Source organism: Pseudoliparis swirei, chromosome 6 (assembly GCF_029220125.1).
Source record: "Pseudoliparis swirei isolate HS2019 ecotype Mariana Trench chromosome 6, NWPU_hadal_v1, whole genome shotgun sequence".
Taxonomy (NCBI): Eukaryota; Metazoa; Chordata; class Actinopteri; order Perciformes; family Liparidae; genus Pseudoliparis; species Pseudoliparis swirei.
The window spans coordinates 17130446-17150498 of record NC_079393.1 but is presented as its reverse complement, the minus strand read 5'-3'; the positions used below and the strand labels follow the sequence as shown (position 1 = coordinate 17150498).

Below are 20053 nucleotides of genomic sequence, written 5' to 3'. Positions count from 1 at the left end.
GGACTTCTTTATTTTTTCATCAGGCAGAGAGCAAAACAGACAATCTTAGTCTTAAACGACACAAGAGGCGAAACATTCCTGCAGCTTTTTCCATCAAACACTCGTGTTTATGTTCCTTGTGTGTGTAGTTGTGTGTGACGCAGAGGAAGGGAGGAAGACATGGAATACATACTGCATGTTTTCTCTCTCCTTGTTAATGTCTTGTTCGCCATCAACTGATTACTTATTTCTGCTCTCTGTATGTGAGCTTTAAGAGAGGACCCTCCATTTTCTTTTATCTGTTTCTCCATCATACAGTATGTATTTCTTGTTTTATTGGTTAAAATAACAATGTATCTGCCCACTTGGTCTGTATGAGAAGAGATGCTTTAATATTTCAGCTTCTTTCTGAATGTCAGTGTCTATTGTTAGTTATTTTAGTTAAGTGTTTCATTTTATCTTTGAATGACAGGGTGTGATTAATGCTGAAAAGAAATGTGACATGTTCGTAGATGATGAGAATTAACCTAGATGTATTCACTTTCTAAAAAATAGAACACTAAAAAAGTGATGCACAGAAGAGCCAATCAAAAGCAGAGAGATAATAAGGTGTAATAATAATAAGAGGGCTCTCTATAAATATTGTTTAGAAGAAGATAACTCTGATAAAACTCTACATCATAAGTAAAACTAATTCAAAGGGCATTTTAAAATGTGTTTTCATAACTTGAACTAATGGACATCCAGAGGCTGCTTCAGAGCCCTTCTGCCCTCTGTCTCCAGCCGGCCCTGGGGACGGCGACTGGTCGGCCGGCAGATATCAGCTATGTAGGGAGCGGAAGAAGGTCAACTCTGCAGACCAACCAGTGCCAGAAAAATAAGCAGTACAAGTTTAAAAATCGATTCTAAAGATCATAGGTAACTAGGGCTGGAAGAAATTCTGAAAATGTGCAAAGTACAAATCAACAGCTTTATATTGTACAAGCTGAAGGTGGTCCATCGATTTCTGGGGCAGTTCAGCCATTACAGAGTTGCAGTAATCTAATCAGCTGCAGACAAATGCATGAAAACCAACGAGAACAATCTAGTCTGAGCTGTGTTCCTGCGTTGACAAGCGGTACCCTTTTGTTCCTTTGCTAAGATGTTTCGAGCCTCCTCCTGAGGTGCCGTGTGTTCGTGTCTGTGTGTGTGTGTGTGTGTGTGTGTGTGTGTGTGTGTGTTCAGAGCGTGCGGTCTCGCTCTCAAATATCATGTTGTCCTTTATCATGCCCTTAAATTATATTCTGCTTGAATAGATTTTGTAATTACATTTCTTCTGTTGGTTATCGGATGTTCTGCCGCAATAATTCGCCTGACATTATGATGTATTAATACGAGTCGTGCCTTCATCGGTTCACTGCTTCTGAGCGAGAGGACACACAAGTGCTTCAAGCAGTCACACAATCAATGTTTCACACCTCAACTACTTCTTGTTAGTCCCTTTTTCGCTAACCCTATTCTGTGCTCGTCTCCATGAACGTTAACGCTCGCGTGCTTCTGGTCCACAGGGCCGTGGCGGACAAGGCTCCATCTTTGTGTGGGCCTCAGGTAACGGTGGCCGGGAGCAGGACAGCTGCAACTGTGACGGCTACACCAACAGCATCTACACCCTTTCCATCAGCAGCACCACGCAGTCCGGCAACGTGCCGTGGTACAGCGAGCCCTGCTCGTCCACCCTCGCCACCACCTTCAGCTCTGGAAACCCTGGGGAGAAACAGATAGTGGGTGTACACGGGCAACACATTCATGCTTAATATGACAGGATTAAACACGTTACATAACGCTGAAGTGAGATCAGCTTCTGCATCTCAACGTCTCTGTCCGGCAAAGTCATTCCAGATGTATTTTAAGCCTGGAAATGTGCAGATTTTAGTCAGTCATTTTTCCTTTTCTTTTTTAACTAACAACAGGACTTGTTCATACATACACACACACACACACACACACTTTAAACATCTCTGATTTTGTGTAGGATTTTTTTTTATACTTGTAAATGTCAGCGGTGCAAAGAAACAAACATATTCCTCATACTTTGCGACGGCGTTATTAGTCAGCCCAACATGTTTGCACGCTGATGCATCCGAAGTGAAACCTTTTCAGGTGTGCAAACACATTAATCTCATCTCCGGAAAATCAAGAATAGGTATCAAACTGTCAAAATCCGAGTGACTGATGTGAAACGTGCAGCGAGCAAAGCTGACAGACATTGAGAGATGCCAAATGCTTTCATCAAGCTGCTGCTAAAAAAAGACTTGCCTCTGGGACATAGAATCACATGCAACACACCATAGAGCTGCAATTTCCTCCTCAATACACCAGAGGTCTGCTGCAGGCGAGCAGACACTGCGCATCAAAGAGATGAAATTGAACTCATTCTCAAATGTACAGCTGTTGAATTGTTGCTTTGGTAGCCAGAAGCTTCCATTTGTTCTCCCAGTGAGTTCATACGGCTTTCGTTTATCCAAAACTAGGATTTAGATTCATGTTCCCTTTGTCAGATTTGTGTTTGGTACTTTTGTGTCTCGACTGTCGGATCTCAAGCAGACCGGGAGAAGGCTTTTTAACAAAACCGACATCCAACATCAGACGGCAACGATTTTCATTATTAGATTACATATTTTCCGCATCATCAATTATTCAGCCGACCTTAATGAAAACATTTCAGTATAAAGTGAAAGAATTGTCCATCACAAGTTCCTAGATAATGTTGTGAATAAGTTTAGAAAACTTTTCAAATGATTCAGTTCAGAATGATAGAAAACTGAAGCAAGCTGAAAACCTTCATCTTGGTAAATATGACTAATCCCTAAATCCGTGATGTTACTCAGAAGCATAACGGACATGACAGTGCTCCACTGTTGTTTTATCCAGCCCTGATATCTAACAGTTGTGTGCAGACACTTTTGTTTGTTTACTCCTCTGACACGTCGACTGCTTTCCACAGATAATGGCCATTAGTGCCACAATCTGTCAGGCCCAGAGTTGCAAACCAACAAGCTGTCCCTGACCTTCACAGTTCGCCTTGCCCTCCGTCTTTTTCTCATTTCTGTCGTGTCCCCATCGTGACCCAGACAGGCCTCATTAGCTTTCTGGCATCGGCAGAGACCGAGAGCAGAGGTGTTCACAGAGTACTAACATACTTTGTCTCTCCGCCACCCGACCTGACTTGGCTGATTTGGCTGACATTCCCTTCCCGGGCTGTGATCCTTTGGCGGAGATCCACCGACCTGCAACTGAACCAAGTTTCTCTCTCTCTCATCCCTCATCCTTCCCACCCGCGATCGCTGCAGGCAGAGCTCCCGTTGTCCCCTCCCCCGGTCTCACCTCTCTCCCTGTGAACTTCTCTCATGCTGATGTGGAAAACTCACCGTCATATTCACGGCGCCTAACCTTGTGTGTCTCTGTGCGTCTCCAAGGTGACCACAGACCTGAGGCAAAAGTGCACAGACTCTCACACGGGGACGTCGGCCTCTGCCCCGCTGGCTGCTGGGATCATCGCTCTGGCTCTGGAGGCCAAGTGAGTGAGAAGGACACAAACTCCTCCTCTAAGAAAGCTACTTCTATAGTCAACCTTGTGGGCATTTCACTTTAAATGTAAACTGTCAAGTGTGTGTGTGAGGGGGGGGGCGTTTGTGTGTGTGTGTGTGTGTGTGCGTGCGCATCTGGGAGCCGCCGTTGGCCTAAATCTCAGCCCAGAAATCCTTTCCTCAGCAAAATAAGCTTTTGATAATCAGTTAATTAGCCAGACAAATCAGCAGCTGCAGTGCGCACAGACATCTGAATACCTGTAGGCCGTGATGATTTAAAACCGGAGAGCGTCTCTCATTATCACTCACACAAGGCGCCGAGTGTCGGTATCCAAGTTCCTGTCAGTAGCGCTAATGTGTTCTCCATTTTGTTCGTATCTTCAGTCGCGGTGTGCTAAGTCCTCTTATCAGCCGTCCACCGCTCTGCATAATTGACTTCATTTCCACATCAGCGTGTACCTGACGAGTGTCAAAACCAAATCCAGTATTACCTCACAACCCAGGATCTAGCTCAGGTCCACATGCTGAGCGTGGCCAGGTTCAGCTTGCATATGATGAGAGAAGGGCACTGCCTGACAGACCTCCACCACGACGAGTATCTCTCACTTCCACCACGACAGCCGAGTCTCTGTTCTGCTGACAGGCAGCCGTAATAACCGCTCGTGTATCCCACTGATACCACACAGGGATTCAGAGATGGAATCATTTAATAGGCAGAGCGTTTTGGCTTTCTGCTGTTTTATTATTTTACTTCCCCCCCCCCCCTTCACTCTTGAGGTGACATTGTGTGGTTTGGCGGGGGGGAGGCGGCATCCTTGCCATGAATAACACATGAGATGTGAATGCTGTGGCAGAGAGTGGCAGTGGTGATGCGCAACAGTGCAATCCTGTTTCTACATCTGTCTCCGGTAGCGTTAAACAACACGGCAGCTCTCTCCTCATTGGCTACTCAACGGCTTTTGGTCCCAATCTTTCTCCGCCGTAGCTCTTAATGAAGCTATATCTTTTGAAATAACACGTTTTTATTGGGCTTCTGCTGTTGCAAGGTGACATCATCCCCCAGTTCCAGACCTCATTAGAGACTATCATTCCAGAGAAGTCTAGGCGCAGTCCTTCCCACTGTTGTATTTTACTGTCTCCCCTGACCTTTCAACACAAAGGTTATGATGTGTCTTTAACACTGGTGTTACTCACCAGTGTTAAACCATAATGTGAGCCCATACCTTTGTTATGGTTTACTGACATATCCCTCAGGGCTTCCTCTACGTCTCTGTATATTATTTCAGAAATGTATGTCTCATGTGGATCATGTGTCAGGCGTGTCTACAGACTCTTGACCTTTTCCACGCAGCTCCTCACATTTCCTCGACTGTACAGTTGTACATGTGCATAATGTGGAAAGTGTGATCTATTAAATGACAGAAAGGCAGCACCGTGACTCTGCTTTCCTTCCGGTGCCTCTGCAGTATGAACCTGACCTGGAGGGACATGCAGCACCTGGTGGTGAGAACGGCCCGGCCCGGACGCCTCAGCGCCGGAGACTGGAAGACCAACGGAGTGGGACGCAGAGGTAAGGATGGTATATTGGACGGCGTCGTATTTTGGCACACATGAATTATATAATAAAACTCTTTTCCGTGCGTAGTAAATAGTTTGATATTGCGCACACAATAATCACCTCTCAAACTCGCTGCTCTGTGTACTCCCAAATCCTTGGAGGCGTGTTCTCGGCTCGGTGTGCCCTCGGGTCTCTGCGTGCTCAACCAACTTGACAAAGTGCCACAATGTCAGTCAAAAAGTTTGGATCAAATCAGTCTTTTGTGATTGGCTGGTTTGTCTCCACTCTGATTGCCAGTAGTTTTTTTTGTGGTGCATGTTTTTGTCTGCTACACAATATTCTCTGTAAACCCTCATCCTGTTGTTGATCTCAAATAATATACTTTTTTATATTTTTCATGATTGCTTCATTTAAACCATATTTTCAAAAATCTGTCACGTCATTCACCGGTGGGAAAAGTGCACATCCAACAGCTAGAGAGCGTAATCTCTGCTAAACTGCAGCACATCACACAGCGTGTGAATCTATCTGCCCAGATCCCTTTGCTCCATGCGGATGCTGCTGCAGCGCTTCACCAGCAACACATGAGACGGAGACGAGTGTTTCTGATTCAATGACTTGTTTTCCTCTCAATGACAACAACACATTGACATGATCTTTATTTTTATAACTGAAGGAACTGCATGTATGCTCTTGAATGTAATGCCTTAGCATTCCAGAAAAGAAAGTGTTTCTCTTCCTGTATCGTTGTCTCATCATGACCGCCCACCGACCTGTCGCTCTGTGTTCGCTCCCCACAGTGAGTCATTCGTACGGCTACGGGCTTCTGGATGCGGGCGCCATGGTGGCTTTGGCACAGAACTGGACCACGGTGGCACCACAGCATCAGTGTGTTCACACCATGCTCGCAGAACCAAGGTGAGAGAGTGAGAGAGTGTGAGTGTGAGAGAGTGTGAGTGTGAGAGAGTGAGTGTGAGAGAGTGTGAGTGTGAGTGTGAGAGAGTGTGAGAGAGTGAGAGAGTGTGAGTGTGAGAGAGTGTAAGAGAGTGTGAGTGTGAGAGAGTGTAAGAGAGTGTGAGAGTATGAGAGTGTGAGAGAGTGAGAGAGAGTGAGAGAGTGTGACTGTGACTGAGTACATATTTACAGTATTTTAGGGATTCAAAGTAAAAATAAAATAGATGTTCAAAATGTGTGTGTGTGTGTGTGTGTGTGTGTGTGTGATGTCACTGTATTCTCCTTGGAGTTGGGACTTTCATGTAGATTTGCAGCACAGTGCTATTGTTGTTGACCACACCATTAACCCCCCCCCCCCCACCCCTCTCCTCCCCCTTGTCAAAACCCGCAGAGACATCGGGAGCAAGCTGGTGTTCAGCGAGAGCGTGGACGCCTGCTGGGGACGCCCGGAGCACGTCAGCTCCCTGGAACACGTTCAGGCTCGCCTCACTCTCTCCCACAACCAGAGAGGAAAGCTGGCCATTCATCTCATCAGCCCACTGGGCACACACTCCACCTTGCTGTTTCCCAGGTACACAGTCAAATACACCACTCTACACACCAACCGCCGGGTGCTGGTGTATATATATCTGTCTCTGCCTGTTTCTCGTTCACACACACACACACAATGTGCATATGCCTCAGTGTTATCTGTGCACGGATACTCCCACGAGGATACTCTCTGGGAAAAACTGCATTCTACCTCAGAGAGAATAACACAAACACCTCTTCTCCCCTCTCCTCTCAGGCCCAATGACTTCTCCTCCGAGGGATTCAACGACTGGGCCTTCATGACCACCCACTCATGGGGCGAGGATCCTCAAGGGGAATGGACGCTGGAAATAGAAAACGTCGCGGCTAACGGACAAGACTTCGGTAACCGCTCATCGGCAGCATTTGTTCAGTCTGGTTACATCACATGAAACCGACATTCATGCCAGCGTGTTGCTTATTTTCATGCTTCTCAAATTAGCCTCTGCTCAGTTTCCCTCTTTTAGTATCTCTGATTGGGTTTGTATGATTTTTGGTACCAGAGGGAAGTATAGACGGATTAAAACTGTAAAGCTGCTGGACAGATAAATATATTTCTGCAAGTAAATTGTGATATATTTCTTTTTACAATCATCGGGCTGCATTTTCCTTCAAAAGGCAAACGGCGGCAGATTTTTAGGAGAGTTAACTTACTCCAAGAGAACTCCAGTGTGGCTTTGGGATATAAGATATGAAGGTATCTCTTCCTCCTCCACTGTTGTCTTTGGTCTGCTCTCATCACTTCCTTTTTTCCCCACCCCCATATCCTCTTCTTCTCAGCCAGCTCACACTGTTCCCTCTGAGAGGTGTTACTTTAATATTCTCACTCTCTCCAGTGGCGGCTGGTGACATATTTTTGGGGGGGCGGGGCGCAGTTGGGCGACGCGGTTTAAATAGCACTCAACAATGAGAAGAAAAGAGGTTTTGAGTATAATATTGTAAAAAACAACGCTTTATTTCAAGAACACAGCGTGCTCAACACTGTCCAATAACAACTATCAACACACTGTGACTTTGGGCATGAGAGGTTCAGAGCAGCTTTAAGACACATTGGGTTGGGTTTCAGAGGTTTACAGAATAAAAGAGGTTCACCCTCACATGAAAGAGGTTCAGAGCAGAATAGAGTCAGAAAGAGATCACATGTTACATTGGGTGACAGAGTAGACCCACTACTGTAAAGAAAAGTAGCCTCCTCTCTTTAAAGTTGGCAAACTTCTCAATAACTCTCTGGTGAAAGTCAATCATGTCTAACCAGCCTGTTTCCATTATTCTGGAGGGAATGTGTCTGTTTTTCAGAACTTCTTCGTTGTGTTTCGATGCCAGTTCGGTCTCCTTCTGCTGCTCTGCTCTGCAAACAGGGTTAGCTTCATGCTGTTAGCTAGTTAGCTTCATGCTGTTAGCTAGATGGCTGCGGCAAGATTCATGCTTTACACTTGTCTGCAGCTCTTTAGATCCCTCACCCCGTTGTAGGCCAGAGAGTTTCAGTCCCAGGACTTTGGAACAACAGACAGGGGAAACTAAACAGCGCATTACTCACTGAGCCTCCAGCTGACCAGCTCCGGTGAGCAACCTGCCCGCGTAGCTCCGTGGAGCTCTCTGGCTGAGGGAACGATACCGGTCTCTGATTGGCCGAATAGTCCAATCACGTGAAATAATAAAACGATGTCATTGGCCAGAGCGCACATTTTTGTGCCCCAAGATTCACGTTTCATCCGCCAATGAGAAGCCGTCCTTGCCGAAACGACCGTGAAATGTTTGCTCGCTGCCGCACACACACGTTGGGCCGGTGTCCCGAAAATAGGGAGGGGCTTCTCTCCGTGAGGATGATTGGCGATATATTATATTTTTTTACCTTAACTTAAGTGGTTGTTGACAGGCTGACGGTCTCCCACACACATGTAGCGTGTCAACACGGTATATTTACTATTTAAATGATTTGGCATATAATGTTTTTTGACAGGATGTATTAATTTTTTTCTTCTTCTTTTTTTTTTCATCTCAAAATTTTAAGAGAGGCGGCGCCCTAGCGCCCTCTATGGACGCACCGCCACTGACTCTCTCCCTCTCTCTCTCTCTCGCTCTATCTCTCTCTTAGTTGTGTTGAGGCAGTTCACCCTCACCCTGTGGGGTACTGGATCTAGCGTCGTCAACCCCTCCTCATCCGACTTCCCTCGGCCGTCCAACAACAGCTGCAAGACCTTTGATGCCCAGCAGATCTGTATCGGTGAGATGATTACAGCTTCACTCAAACTTTGGGCAGCATGAGTAGTTTAGTGCCTGCAGGTGTCACTCCGTCATCTCACATCTGGGTGTCTGTGTGGGTGTGTGTCTGTGTGTCTGTGTGGGTGGGTGTCTGCAGGGCTCCAGACTGCGACCAAATGGTCGCATTTTGCGCCTAAAATTAGACACAGTGCGAGTAAATTTTTCATCAACTCGCGCATGCGCGACCAGTAAATTAGCAGATTTCTTTTTTTTGTTATTAAATATTTTTGTTGTTTACAAACTTGTTCTACACTTCAGCCCACTATAGTTAGCGGTAATGCCTGAATGACTGGTTTGCTAACCGACATTAACTCCAGAAGAAGAAGAAAGGAGACGAAAACCGAAGCAGAAGGCTGGCCTGTGTGTGTGTGTGGGGGGGGCTAATGTGTGAAAAGAGGCGCACCGCAGCGGAGACACAACGAGGGCGAGGGCCGCAGAGTGAGAGGTCCACGAGGGGATCCTCACCACCGAGCGGCGTCCCCGTCCCCCGAGTTGAATCTCTGGGTCAACTCAGCCGACTCTCAGATGTCTGAGCCCTTATAGACTGATGCTCACGGTAAACGCATTCGATCTGGAGCGCGCGAGGGTTTTGATAACGTTAGCGGAAGGATTTAAGTGACAACATCCGGTTTTGCAAAGTTAGCGGAAAGAACCACGTGAAACAACATCCGTTTATCAAAATAAGATGTCGACAAATCATACACTAACATATAAAAGTAAACAATGAACTGATGTTGTATCTTTATAGATAGTTTCTGAGATTTAGCTTAAATTATGCTAACATTAAAAATGTTTACTGTACCAAGGAAGAGTTTATAAAAATTAGTCAGTCTTTTGTATGTTAAGAAAAGTCCTGTATATAGATTTCCCAAGAGTTCCAGGAAATGAATGATGCAGATGTGTTCCATACATATCTGAAATCCTACAATAGCAATCAAACAATTTTAATGTATCAATTAGGAAATTTTTCAAAGTAAAGTTCTAAATGTTTAAAGAAATCGGTAATTTCTTTAATGTTTGAGTTGCTTTATATATGTATTTCCTCATAGTCCTAGGCAATAATGCTACACAATAAATAGAATGCTTCAATCAACACCGTGATCGGTGATCGGTATTATCGGATCGGCAGATACTGATTTCAGTGATCGGTGATCGGCACCAAAAACCTGATCGGTGCATCTCTAGAAACCAACAAATGTTTTGATTGGCCACATCGAAGTGCAACATGCACATGCTCAAGGTATGTTTTCTCTTCAAATATGTTTAAACTCAATACAGTAACTTCTGAAGAGTTCTCTGTTGTGAATGTTTTGCAGTTCATGAAGGCAAACAGGCATAAGATTGTATATTGTCAAATTATTTATCAGTAATACAGTAAAAATGATGGGAAAACTTTGCAAGTCGATTTATAGTGTGTCAGGGTTTTTCCTGCAGAGAAAATTTGGGCGCGCGCCTAAGTCGTTTTCCCGAGCGCCTATGACAAATCCCGAGCGCCTAAGGCAAAAAAAAGTCTGCGTTGAAAAAACAAAAAATAACTGTGTTCATCAGGTTCATGTCAGCGAATATGTTCTCAATAGTATGTTTCAAGGAGGTGTGCTCACCTGTGTGCGCGTATCACGGCAGAGCGGCCAGCTGCTGATCACGCATTCAATAGCTCGACTGCATGAATAGAAGGTGCGCGCACAGCGCGCAAAATTTTTTTTTTGGGACCACCCAAGACCCATTTTGACCCAGGAAAAAGTGCGCCCCTAAATTTTCTGCTTGCGCCCCTAACAATTTAAGTTAGGAGCAACTGTGCTCCTAGTTAAAAAAGTTAGTCTGGAGCCCTGGTCTGTGTGTCTGTGTGGGTGGGTGTCTGTGGGTGTGTGGCTGTGTGTCTGTGTGGGTGTGTGGGTGTGTGTCTGTGTGGGTGTGTGGCTGTGTGTCTGTGTGGGTGGGTGTCTGTGTGGGTGTGTGTCTGTGTGGGTGTGTGTCTGTGTGGGTGTGTGTCTGTGTGGGTGTGTGTCTGTGTGTCTGTGTGGGTGTGTGTCTGTGTGGGTGTGTGTGTCTGTGGGTGTGTGTGTCTGTGTGAGTGTGTGTGTGTGTGTGTGTGTGTGTGTGAGTGTGTGGCTGTGTGGGTGTGTGTGTCTGTGTGTCTGTGTGAGTGTGTGTCTGTGTGTCTGTGTGAGTGTGTGTGAGTGTGAGTGTGTGTCTGTGTGTGTGTGTGTGTGTCTGTGTGGGTGTGTGTCTGTGTGTCTGTGTGTGTCTGTGTGTCTGTGTGTGTCTGTGTGGGTGTGTGGGTGTGTCTGTGTGGGTGTGTGTCTGTGTGGGTGTGTGTCTGTGTGGGTGTGTGAGTGTGTGTCTGTGTGGGTGTGTGGGTGTGTCCTTCGCATGTCTTGAGCACCGTGAAGGTGGCGTGTTGTTTGAGGCACAAGGACACAGTGTTGAAGACGGTTCAATGTGGCGAGAAGAAAGCACTTTAATGAAGAACGTTGTCTTTTGGCCCGTAAATTTTTTTGGCCTTGTAAAAAAAACATTATTTTCTTGGATTTTGTGAATCCAGATAAATGTATCTTGATAAGCCATACCCAATTGGGTCTTGCTTGATTTTCCACCAATTTGAATTGTCTCTAATTCTACTCTTCCCATAAAGGAACAATCATCACCAAATTTAGAGCTAAAATCTCTGGACCAATCTGGAAAAAGTTATCTTTTTAGATTTTTTATGTTCTGTCCAGTTTTGATATAGTTGGCCCTCAAAGCTAGCTCAACTTTATGAACAATACATGGTAGACTATGCTTTTAAAAAGTCCCAAAAATACAATAAAAACTCAATGAGTAGTATGTATTTTAAAAAGTAATAGTATAGTATGCCATAAGAATGAAAGGACATGGTATATCATAAGTATGACTCGCATATCTCGCAGAACTAAAGTAATTAAAAAGTTAAATTATAGTATTTGATGGCATAATGCAGTTCTTCAAAATGTCATAGTTCTTCACTTCGGGGTAATTTTGAGCCCTTTCAATGTTTAACGTCTCTAAATATATGATTGACATAATTAGTTTTGCTTCATATTTCATCACTTTTCCTAATTTAATGGGCACAACTGGATACACATCAAATTAACATTATGATATGTTTTTAATGTCCTGTACACAACTTGTACGCGTCAGTGTTCTTTATCTGTATAAAACACATAAGAAATATCAACATTTTACACAAATTAGTTTGGGTGATGTTGAGGTCACTATAAAATGCCATTTTCTAATCTTCAAAAAGCTTTAGAACCTAACATTTAGATATAGTCAACAAACAAACATAAAGTAACTCACAATTAAACTTGGGAAACAGTTTGAGTTAGAATAATTTAATGGAAGTTTAAATTGCTGTGTTCAAATGGACCCCAAAGGTCAAATATGTTGGAACATTTGAAGGTAACAGGAGGGTTAAACAGTCATACATAAGTTATATTATAGTATTTCTTAAAAAAAGGCATAAAATATACCAAAACATTAAAAAATATCTTCAAAATACCCTAACAAATGACATGTTAGTGAGTGATAATAAGTCATGATAAAGTAAGCCCTGCGATGGACCGGCGACCTGAACCTGACGTCAGCTGGGATTGGCTGCAGCGCCGCACGACCATAAATACAGGATAACTGGTTTGGATAGATGAATGGTAAAAGTATGCCATATAAATGTAATAAAAAGTCATAGAAGCCTATAATATTTAACTCGGAAGCAAGGAATCTCTGGCGAAGCTTTTCCAAATCTGCAGAACAGACCCACAGACGAGTGTGTCCCGATGGGGTCCAATTTGGCCAAAATGTGGCTCTATGACAAAAATCAAATATGACTAGTTCCTGGATGTTGTGGTTCTGGACGAATCCAACCACATAAAGCACGCCCAATTGCTTCTCCATGGATTTTCCGCCATTTTAAATTGTGTTCAAATGGGTTCCTTCGCTCCTTCTGTTGAGAACTTTTGGACCAAGCTGGAAAAGGTTACCTTTTCTGATTATTTTTTAATGGACCTTCTCTTGGAACGGGCACTAGATCTTACAACAAAAGCTTTTGATCCGACTGTGTTTGGTATTTCAAATTGTGAAGGTCGTGAATACAGATGTCCATTCATAAGCTTCTTTCTGCGCACGGAGGAGCGGCAGATTAAGCTGAGTCCGTCTGAGAGGCGCTACGTTGTTCAAGTGTTCTATCGCTCCTGCTTCATCAGTTCAGACTCCAAAATGTTGTTAAAATCTACATTTCAAGAGATAGTATTTACACTTTGTTTTACAGGACCCTGGAAGTGGAGCTTCCTAGAAAGGTCTTTTTTTAATTTGGAGCTAATTAAAAGGAAGAAAATTAAGAAAAGGCCTTCTTTTACCAAATGAACCATCTTCTATTCAGTGCACATGAGATCAATTAAAAAATGCAAATGTGTTTCTGCATGGTTGTGAAGTGAAGGCACAATTCAACACATATAAGGAATGTAGCAAATCATTTATTAGTGACGTGGGTTTAAATGGATTTTCGGTTTTCTGATCATTAACATTGGAGCAGTTCTTTCAAGGAAATTCCTCTATTCCAATTAACTGCTATTACTCTTACTATTAACACTCACATTAATGAGTTATGTGGACAACCTCTGAACTCACTTCCAATTAGAAGAAATTATCCATTACGGATGGAATTATTAGCCTATTAATTAAACAGTCAATTAACTGAGAATGAATTGGCAACTCCTGAGGGGAGGAGATGGCTCCAGCTTTTCAGACGTGTGAATCAGCCGCTTCTCATCGTCTGACACTGGTCACCGCAAGATTTTGAGTTTGTGGCTGTTGGTGCGACAGAAAAAAGCAACCACCGTTGTCACAGTGCTTTTCATTTGGATGCATGAGACTCAACCTCCGCTCTGCACCCAGAGTGCAGCGCCGGCTTCTCCCTCTTCCTCCAGGGTTGTGTGAAGTTCTGTCCGCTGGGCTTCACCTCGGGCCCGCAGCTGCTCAACCTGTCCCTGGAGAGCTGGGTGGACTTGTCCTCCGTCCAGGCCTGCCTGCCTTGCAACCCTGCCTGTCTCACCTGCTCTGACACCGGGCCGACGAACTGCCTGTCCTGCCCGCCTCACAGCCACCTGGTCCTCACCTCCTGCCCGCACCAGAACCAGGTCCAGCGCAAATCCCCACCAGTTGGGGACCTCCAGGTGGACAGAGCCCGGCCAGAGGGGGAGGTCCCGACAGCAGTGGACGACAGCGGAGGAGGCGAGGAACCTCCGGGCTTCGGCGTCGCTCCGTCCACTCGGCTGCCCGTGGCCGTGGCCGTGCTCAGCTGTGCCTTCATCCTGGCGGCCTTCGTCGGGGTCTTCTTCTTGCTGCAGATGCGCTCCGGCGGCGCTTCTTTGGGCCGGAGGACCAAACTGCCCTCTGTGTATTCAGAGACGGGGGTGCGGATGGGCTTCGGCTTCGGCCGCGGCCAGAGACGGGAGAGGAAGGCCCGGATATGCTACAAGGGGATCCCCACCGTGTGGGGGGACGAGGACATGAGCGCCTACCGGTCTGAATCAGACGGCGAGGAAACGGGCGCTCACGCCGAGAGGATGGCGTTCATCAAGACCCAGAGCTCCATCTAGCCGGACCGGCGCCTGCTGTGGTGGAGCCCGCCGCCACGCCTCCTGGGTCGAGCTCAGCACCCCGGTCAAAGGCACTAAAGAGCCAACTAATCGTTCCTTCTGTATTTATTAACGTTTGTTGATTTGTCTTGTTTGATTACTATCGGATGACAGGTGTATTCATTATACATTTCACCCGTTGTCACCAATCTGAGGTGTTATACAACCGTGTTATTTATTTTTTAGGTTATTGACCTGCTTGACCAGATGTTGTCCAGTTGGTTGAAGGGGCACGAAGATGAAGTTGAGAAATTAAAATCAAGCAGCAGAGGTAGAGATATCCTGGCTCTTAGTCCCAAGTGAAGATAAAATACCATCGAAATTCTTTTGTTGGAGCCCATCTGCCTGTTACATGCTGGAGTTTTTCAATGTCTTCACCCCCAGTTTCTTAAAGAGTAACCAATCAGCTCAACGTACGATCCAATTCAGTTTATTTTATACAGGCCAACATCACAAATTACAAATTAGCCTCAAAGGGCTTTACAACGTGTACACCTACGACGCCCTGTCCCAGGACCTCACATCGGATGAGGAACACACTGAAACAATAGCAACTAGAATGGGCACTCGGTAGAGTGCATACCTTCGCATATCACAAGATTGGGCATTGAATTATGAACATTTTGGCATTAGTTGCATGCCAATTGGACAAAAATGTATCGTGCTATGGTAAAAAAAGAGTTTGACCTTTCCATGACCTTGACCTTTGACCCGATTGATCCCAAAATCTAATCAACTGGTCCCCGGATAATAAACAATCATCCCACCAAATTTCATGCGATTCGGTTCAATACTTTTTGAGTTCTGCGAAAGATTTTGACCTGTTCTTGACCTTTGACCTTTGACCCGATCGATCCCAAAATCTAATCAACTGGTCCCCTGATAATAAACAATCATCCCACCAAATTTCATGCGATTCGGTTCAATACTTTTTGAGTTTTGCGAATAACACGCATACAAATAAATAAATAAATACACGGCGATCAAAACATAACCTTCCGGCATTTTCAATGCGAAGGTAATGATGTCATCATTGCTATTGTTTCAGACTTGTCAACGGTCCTCCAGACCTCCAGAATAATTGTATACAACCCAAACCGGCTGAGCGGTGCTTTCTGTGACAAGTACCCGGCTCCCGTAAGCCCGTTGAGTGCATTACACTCACAATATGCATCGATTTGTCACCAACACAAACACTCGGCCATCAAACCTAACTTTACGTTATATTTGATCATATTCCCAGCAGATTGTGGGCCAGCGGTCGTGAAGTTGAGACTCTATTTATTTAATAGGAGCACTTGAGATGGGAGGTTTCTGCTCAGGGACAGAACGATGCGCCGTGCTGCCGGCTGTCTGACGGGCAGGAAGCGGCTCGGGAACCGCCACCGCAGCGTCGCCACCACGTCTCATTGACTCGGAGGAAAGTAACACTGGTTTTCAATAAAGTGAAAATAACACTTAGCCCAAAGCTGCCCGGGTGACCTTTACAACATTTGTCATCCAGGTTTCTGCAGATAAGAAATGAGATTATTTCCCCTTCAGAACATATTTATTGATTGTGGGTTTGATCTTCAGGGTAAAGCTCGTCCTCTTTATTGTGAGCTCCACACATTGAAAGACAAACACATGCTTCACTTCCTCGTGTACCCGTGTGGACGTGCCGCAGGTGGAACGCTTACTGTGACGAAGGGATGACACCTTGTTTCACATTTTATATGTTTGTTTTATATCCTTTTTTATTTAACGATGAATGCTGATCTTGTGGAGATAAGTTTCATGGTGGAATAAATTTCCTGGCTGTTGCATCGACGTCGTTTGTGTCTTAACTGCCAGATTAAAAAAATGTTGTTTTCTGCATCTGAAACCCAAACCGAGCGCAGATGGTTGATCACTTCTTCGTGGCCATAAATCATTGTACGAGTGTGTTTCCTTCACTCCGGGGCGTTCACCGGGTGCCAGCATTCTGTCTTCTCCCTGCTCTCGAAAAGGCCTTTTAGAAACTATTTCCTCAAGATTCAATATGGTGGCTGCCTGAAAGTTTTCAATTAATATAAATGGTAACGGTTTGTCTGCACATGGATAAACAAAGGCAGCTGGTGGCAACTTTGTTCATTAGCAACTTTTCTTCCTCGCCCTCTACAGAGGCAGGTAACTGGGTTCATGCGTAAAGGTACATTCATTCTGTGGTCCATAATTAGATCTGCTGGGAGTACTGGCCGCACAATTTAGTGCCCCTCAGATGCATCATACTTATTATAAATGGTGTGTGAGTGTGTAGATAACTGTGGGGTTTGGCTCATGTAGTTTAACACTGGATGGGTGGAAAGTCTTTTGTCTCCATGGTAGGCTACATGTTTCTGTGAGATGGTTTTCATTGGTTCTTCTTTCATGTGTAGCCTACTCTAATAATAATGCCCACTAAAAAGGATATTAAATTATTAAAAGAACTAGACCGTTAGCTGATTTGGGCCATCCCGGGCCCAATTCCTGTTATGGGAACACACATTGCTAAAAGGAACCTTCCCCTTACTCAATTTCATGTGCAGGAATTTATGAACAATGTTTTCCAGTTATATTTTCGCAAGGTCCCGTTCCCCAAGCGCAGTTCTTGGAGGCCTTTTCAGTGCGTTGAAAGTTCCTGGGCATATATTATTACCAAAATTTTCAACCCTTTTATTTTTTGTTCATATTCATTGAAGGGGAATTATAATTGTATTCCTTGTGATAAACTATTCTAACAAGGTGTCCGTCTTAAAGGGCCAGCTTTAGCAGTCAGGTTTCTCAGTTAACTAATTGATGAGGCAAAAGTAGACCCTTTAAGATTGGAGTGACACCAAAATTTAAGCACTTCTAAAAACTGCAAGGTCTAGGTCAATCAATCCAATGGCTCGATTTGAACAAATGCATTTCCTCATGTAATTATGATTTTCCCGGATGTTGGGGTATTGATAGCTCTTGAAATAGAACTCAAGTAGAAATGTGTAGGAATAAATATTTTGCTCACGATTTACCTGATGAGGTCTAAACTCATTAATCACCTTACGGTATTGCCCATTTAAAGTCTCTAATGGAGGAATGAGTAAAATCAAGCACCCTTCCTTTCTAATAACCACATGACTGAGCAGCTTCATTATCACGATTACTTTAGTTATGGCGGCATCTGGACCTGTGTTATGCGTCTATTAAGTGACCGTGAGTCTACTGATAGTCTGACTACGTGCATGCACGCAGATAACTTAAGACTAAGACATGCACATAACCATATGAAGCTGAGAGGCTCAGTAGGTTCAAGTACTCCGGTACTACCAGCCTATCTAGTGCGTGTCTTCAGATCTCTGCCAATCTGCAAGCAGGTGAGTGTTTTTAAATCAAGTAATAGCCCAGGACTTAAGGACGGCAGAAACGTTGCTCACTGCATAAGCAGGAATCTACTCAGGTAAGCTCTCAGTTTTGCATAATAGCAGATGACAGTAAATATGTAGACATTAGGAAATACACATTGCATTTCGATGAAACTGTACTCAGCCATGATATACGATGACATCAATAAGTAAATGTGCTCACTCACTCGCAGTTCATGAAATACTACACGAGGACCACCTGGCACGTCTAATCACTTAGATTGACTCTGCTGTACAGGAATTCTGAAGCTATGACGTGACTGCACTCTGAGTCAAAGTCACTGGTAAATCGATAACTGAAATAGTTTACATCTGGTACTACTGATTTGCTTAGCAATACTGACTGACATCTGCAGTAGCATCACATTCTAGACTTCTGTATACCGAAATTCTGTATTAATGGTTATAGGATAATGACTGTATCATACTGTTCAACTTACACTTCGTTTTAACTATGTATTAGATTGGACTAAGTTCATTCATAAGCCTGTTTGTAAGCCTTATGTGTTGCCTATGTCTGGTAGTCACTCCTATAAGAGACAATGCAATGCCTAGCTGCACTAGTTGCTCCATTTACTGATGCTCGTCAGTAGCAAGTTCAGTCCCATCTAGAAGTGTCAGTATTGCTGTTCCGGAATGCATTAGGAATCTGCTGATACTGGACATACGTGCATATCTCTAACTGTTATCGAACATGACACTGACTTTTTAAGAAGTCTAACGTAATCAATAAGTCAGTTCAATAGCATGCGCTATGGTATTGTCAGTACAATACTTAACTAAGCGAGTGATATTCAGACTTGCATCTAAGGTAAGCTTTATACTGACTGTACAGTTATTGTAAATCATGTTACACTGATCTTTATATTTCTATGATGATTTGAACCTTGAGTTGTCATCATGTACTTACGACACTATTAAGGATCTGTATTGTTAATCTTGCTTATCTATTCTTTATGCTACTCGAATAGATTATTTATCTCATGTTTATTATATGTGTTAATACTGAATTTGCTTTGCTATTTATGATGATCATTTATGTGTATCTGACTACATTTGAATAAATTGCATGCATTGATATCTATTTGAAGAAAACTGACTCTGTGACTTTGTATGATTGTTAGCTCTAGCAGTCACTATATGGCTTAATTCGATATTATAGTGCATAAGTCACTACATAATCTGAAGTGTAGTTGCGTTCAGATTATGCTGATAATTACGTTGACTTAATACCATGGACTATTCGAAATGTCCACTACGTGCCTTACCTTGGAAGCTTGAATGTCTTGATCGAATGGAGTACGCATGTTAATGCTTATGATGACTTTACGGAACGATGTATGGTTCTTGACCTCTTGATCTTAATACATGTTAAGCTCATGTACTCCTAACTAACTTTTGATAGACTCAGAGACATCGCTGCTAACAAAGCATTGCGTTTACTAAGTTTAGGACTTGAACAATCCACTTACTTGCTGTCACTTAGTAAATGCAGAGTGAAAGGGTGCCCTAAGATCATGTCAATTTATTGTTGTCTATAACTTGCACACATACAATACTTGATATACAATGAATACAAACTACTTACAATAGACTAATTCGTAGATAATTCACTGAGTACATTTACGTATGATTGACAGAGATCTTCTTTCCTACTGGACCCTATGAATTATGCTGGACATGGTACTGGATATTGCATTAGGATCATGTTGTATTGTACAGACGTGATGCCTGTAACTGACGTTTCTATATGACTGTCCAAAGTGGATTAGTTACTAAGTAGAACTTGCAGTAAGATATGGTAAACATTATGCTTCAGCTTTACCTTTGTTGACTTGTCCTGTGTAGAAGCTTACTCTCGTAATCAGCATAATGATGATCAAAGTACTGTGTTCAGTAGTGAACTACAGACATTCATATAATCAGGACTGCATTATGACTTCAACAAGCATCGCATGATAAATGCAATGGCTTTATGTTTATGCATAGGTTTGATACTGTTATCATACAAATCCTGTGGCTTATTGGATTACTGAAACTGGCTTTGCAGCAGCTTCTATAGAATGCATAGATGATAATATGTACCTATTATTAACTGTACACTGATGGCAT

General features: G+C 43.8%; 1 protein-coding gene across 5 annotated transcripts in view; it reads left to right on the top strand.

The window, feature by feature from the left end:
* furinb (furin (paired basic amino acid cleaving enzyme) b) overlaps positions 1–16343 on the top strand; it is a 73017-nt gene extending 56674 nt beyond the window's left edge. For all 5 annotated transcript variants that reach the window (XM_056416830.1, XM_056416829.1, XM_056416828.1 and 2 more), the window contains 8 exons: positions 1527–1739; positions 3435–3535; positions 5012–5115; positions 5904–6021; positions 6449–6628; positions 6845–6972; positions 8723–8851; positions 13798–16343. In XM_056416830.1, coding sequence (XP_056272805.1) covers positions 1527–1739; positions 3435–3535; positions 5012–5115; positions 5904–6021; positions 6449–6628; positions 6845–6972; positions 8723–8851; positions 13798–14501 — 1677 coding nt within the window. In that variant the 3' untranslated portion in view covers positions 14502–16343. The remainder of the gene's footprint in view (positions 1–1526; positions 1740–3434; positions 3536–5011; positions 5116–5903; positions 6022–6448; positions 6629–6844; positions 6973–8722; positions 8852–13797) is intronic.
* The last annotated feature ends 3710 nt before the right edge of the window (positions 16344–20053 follow it).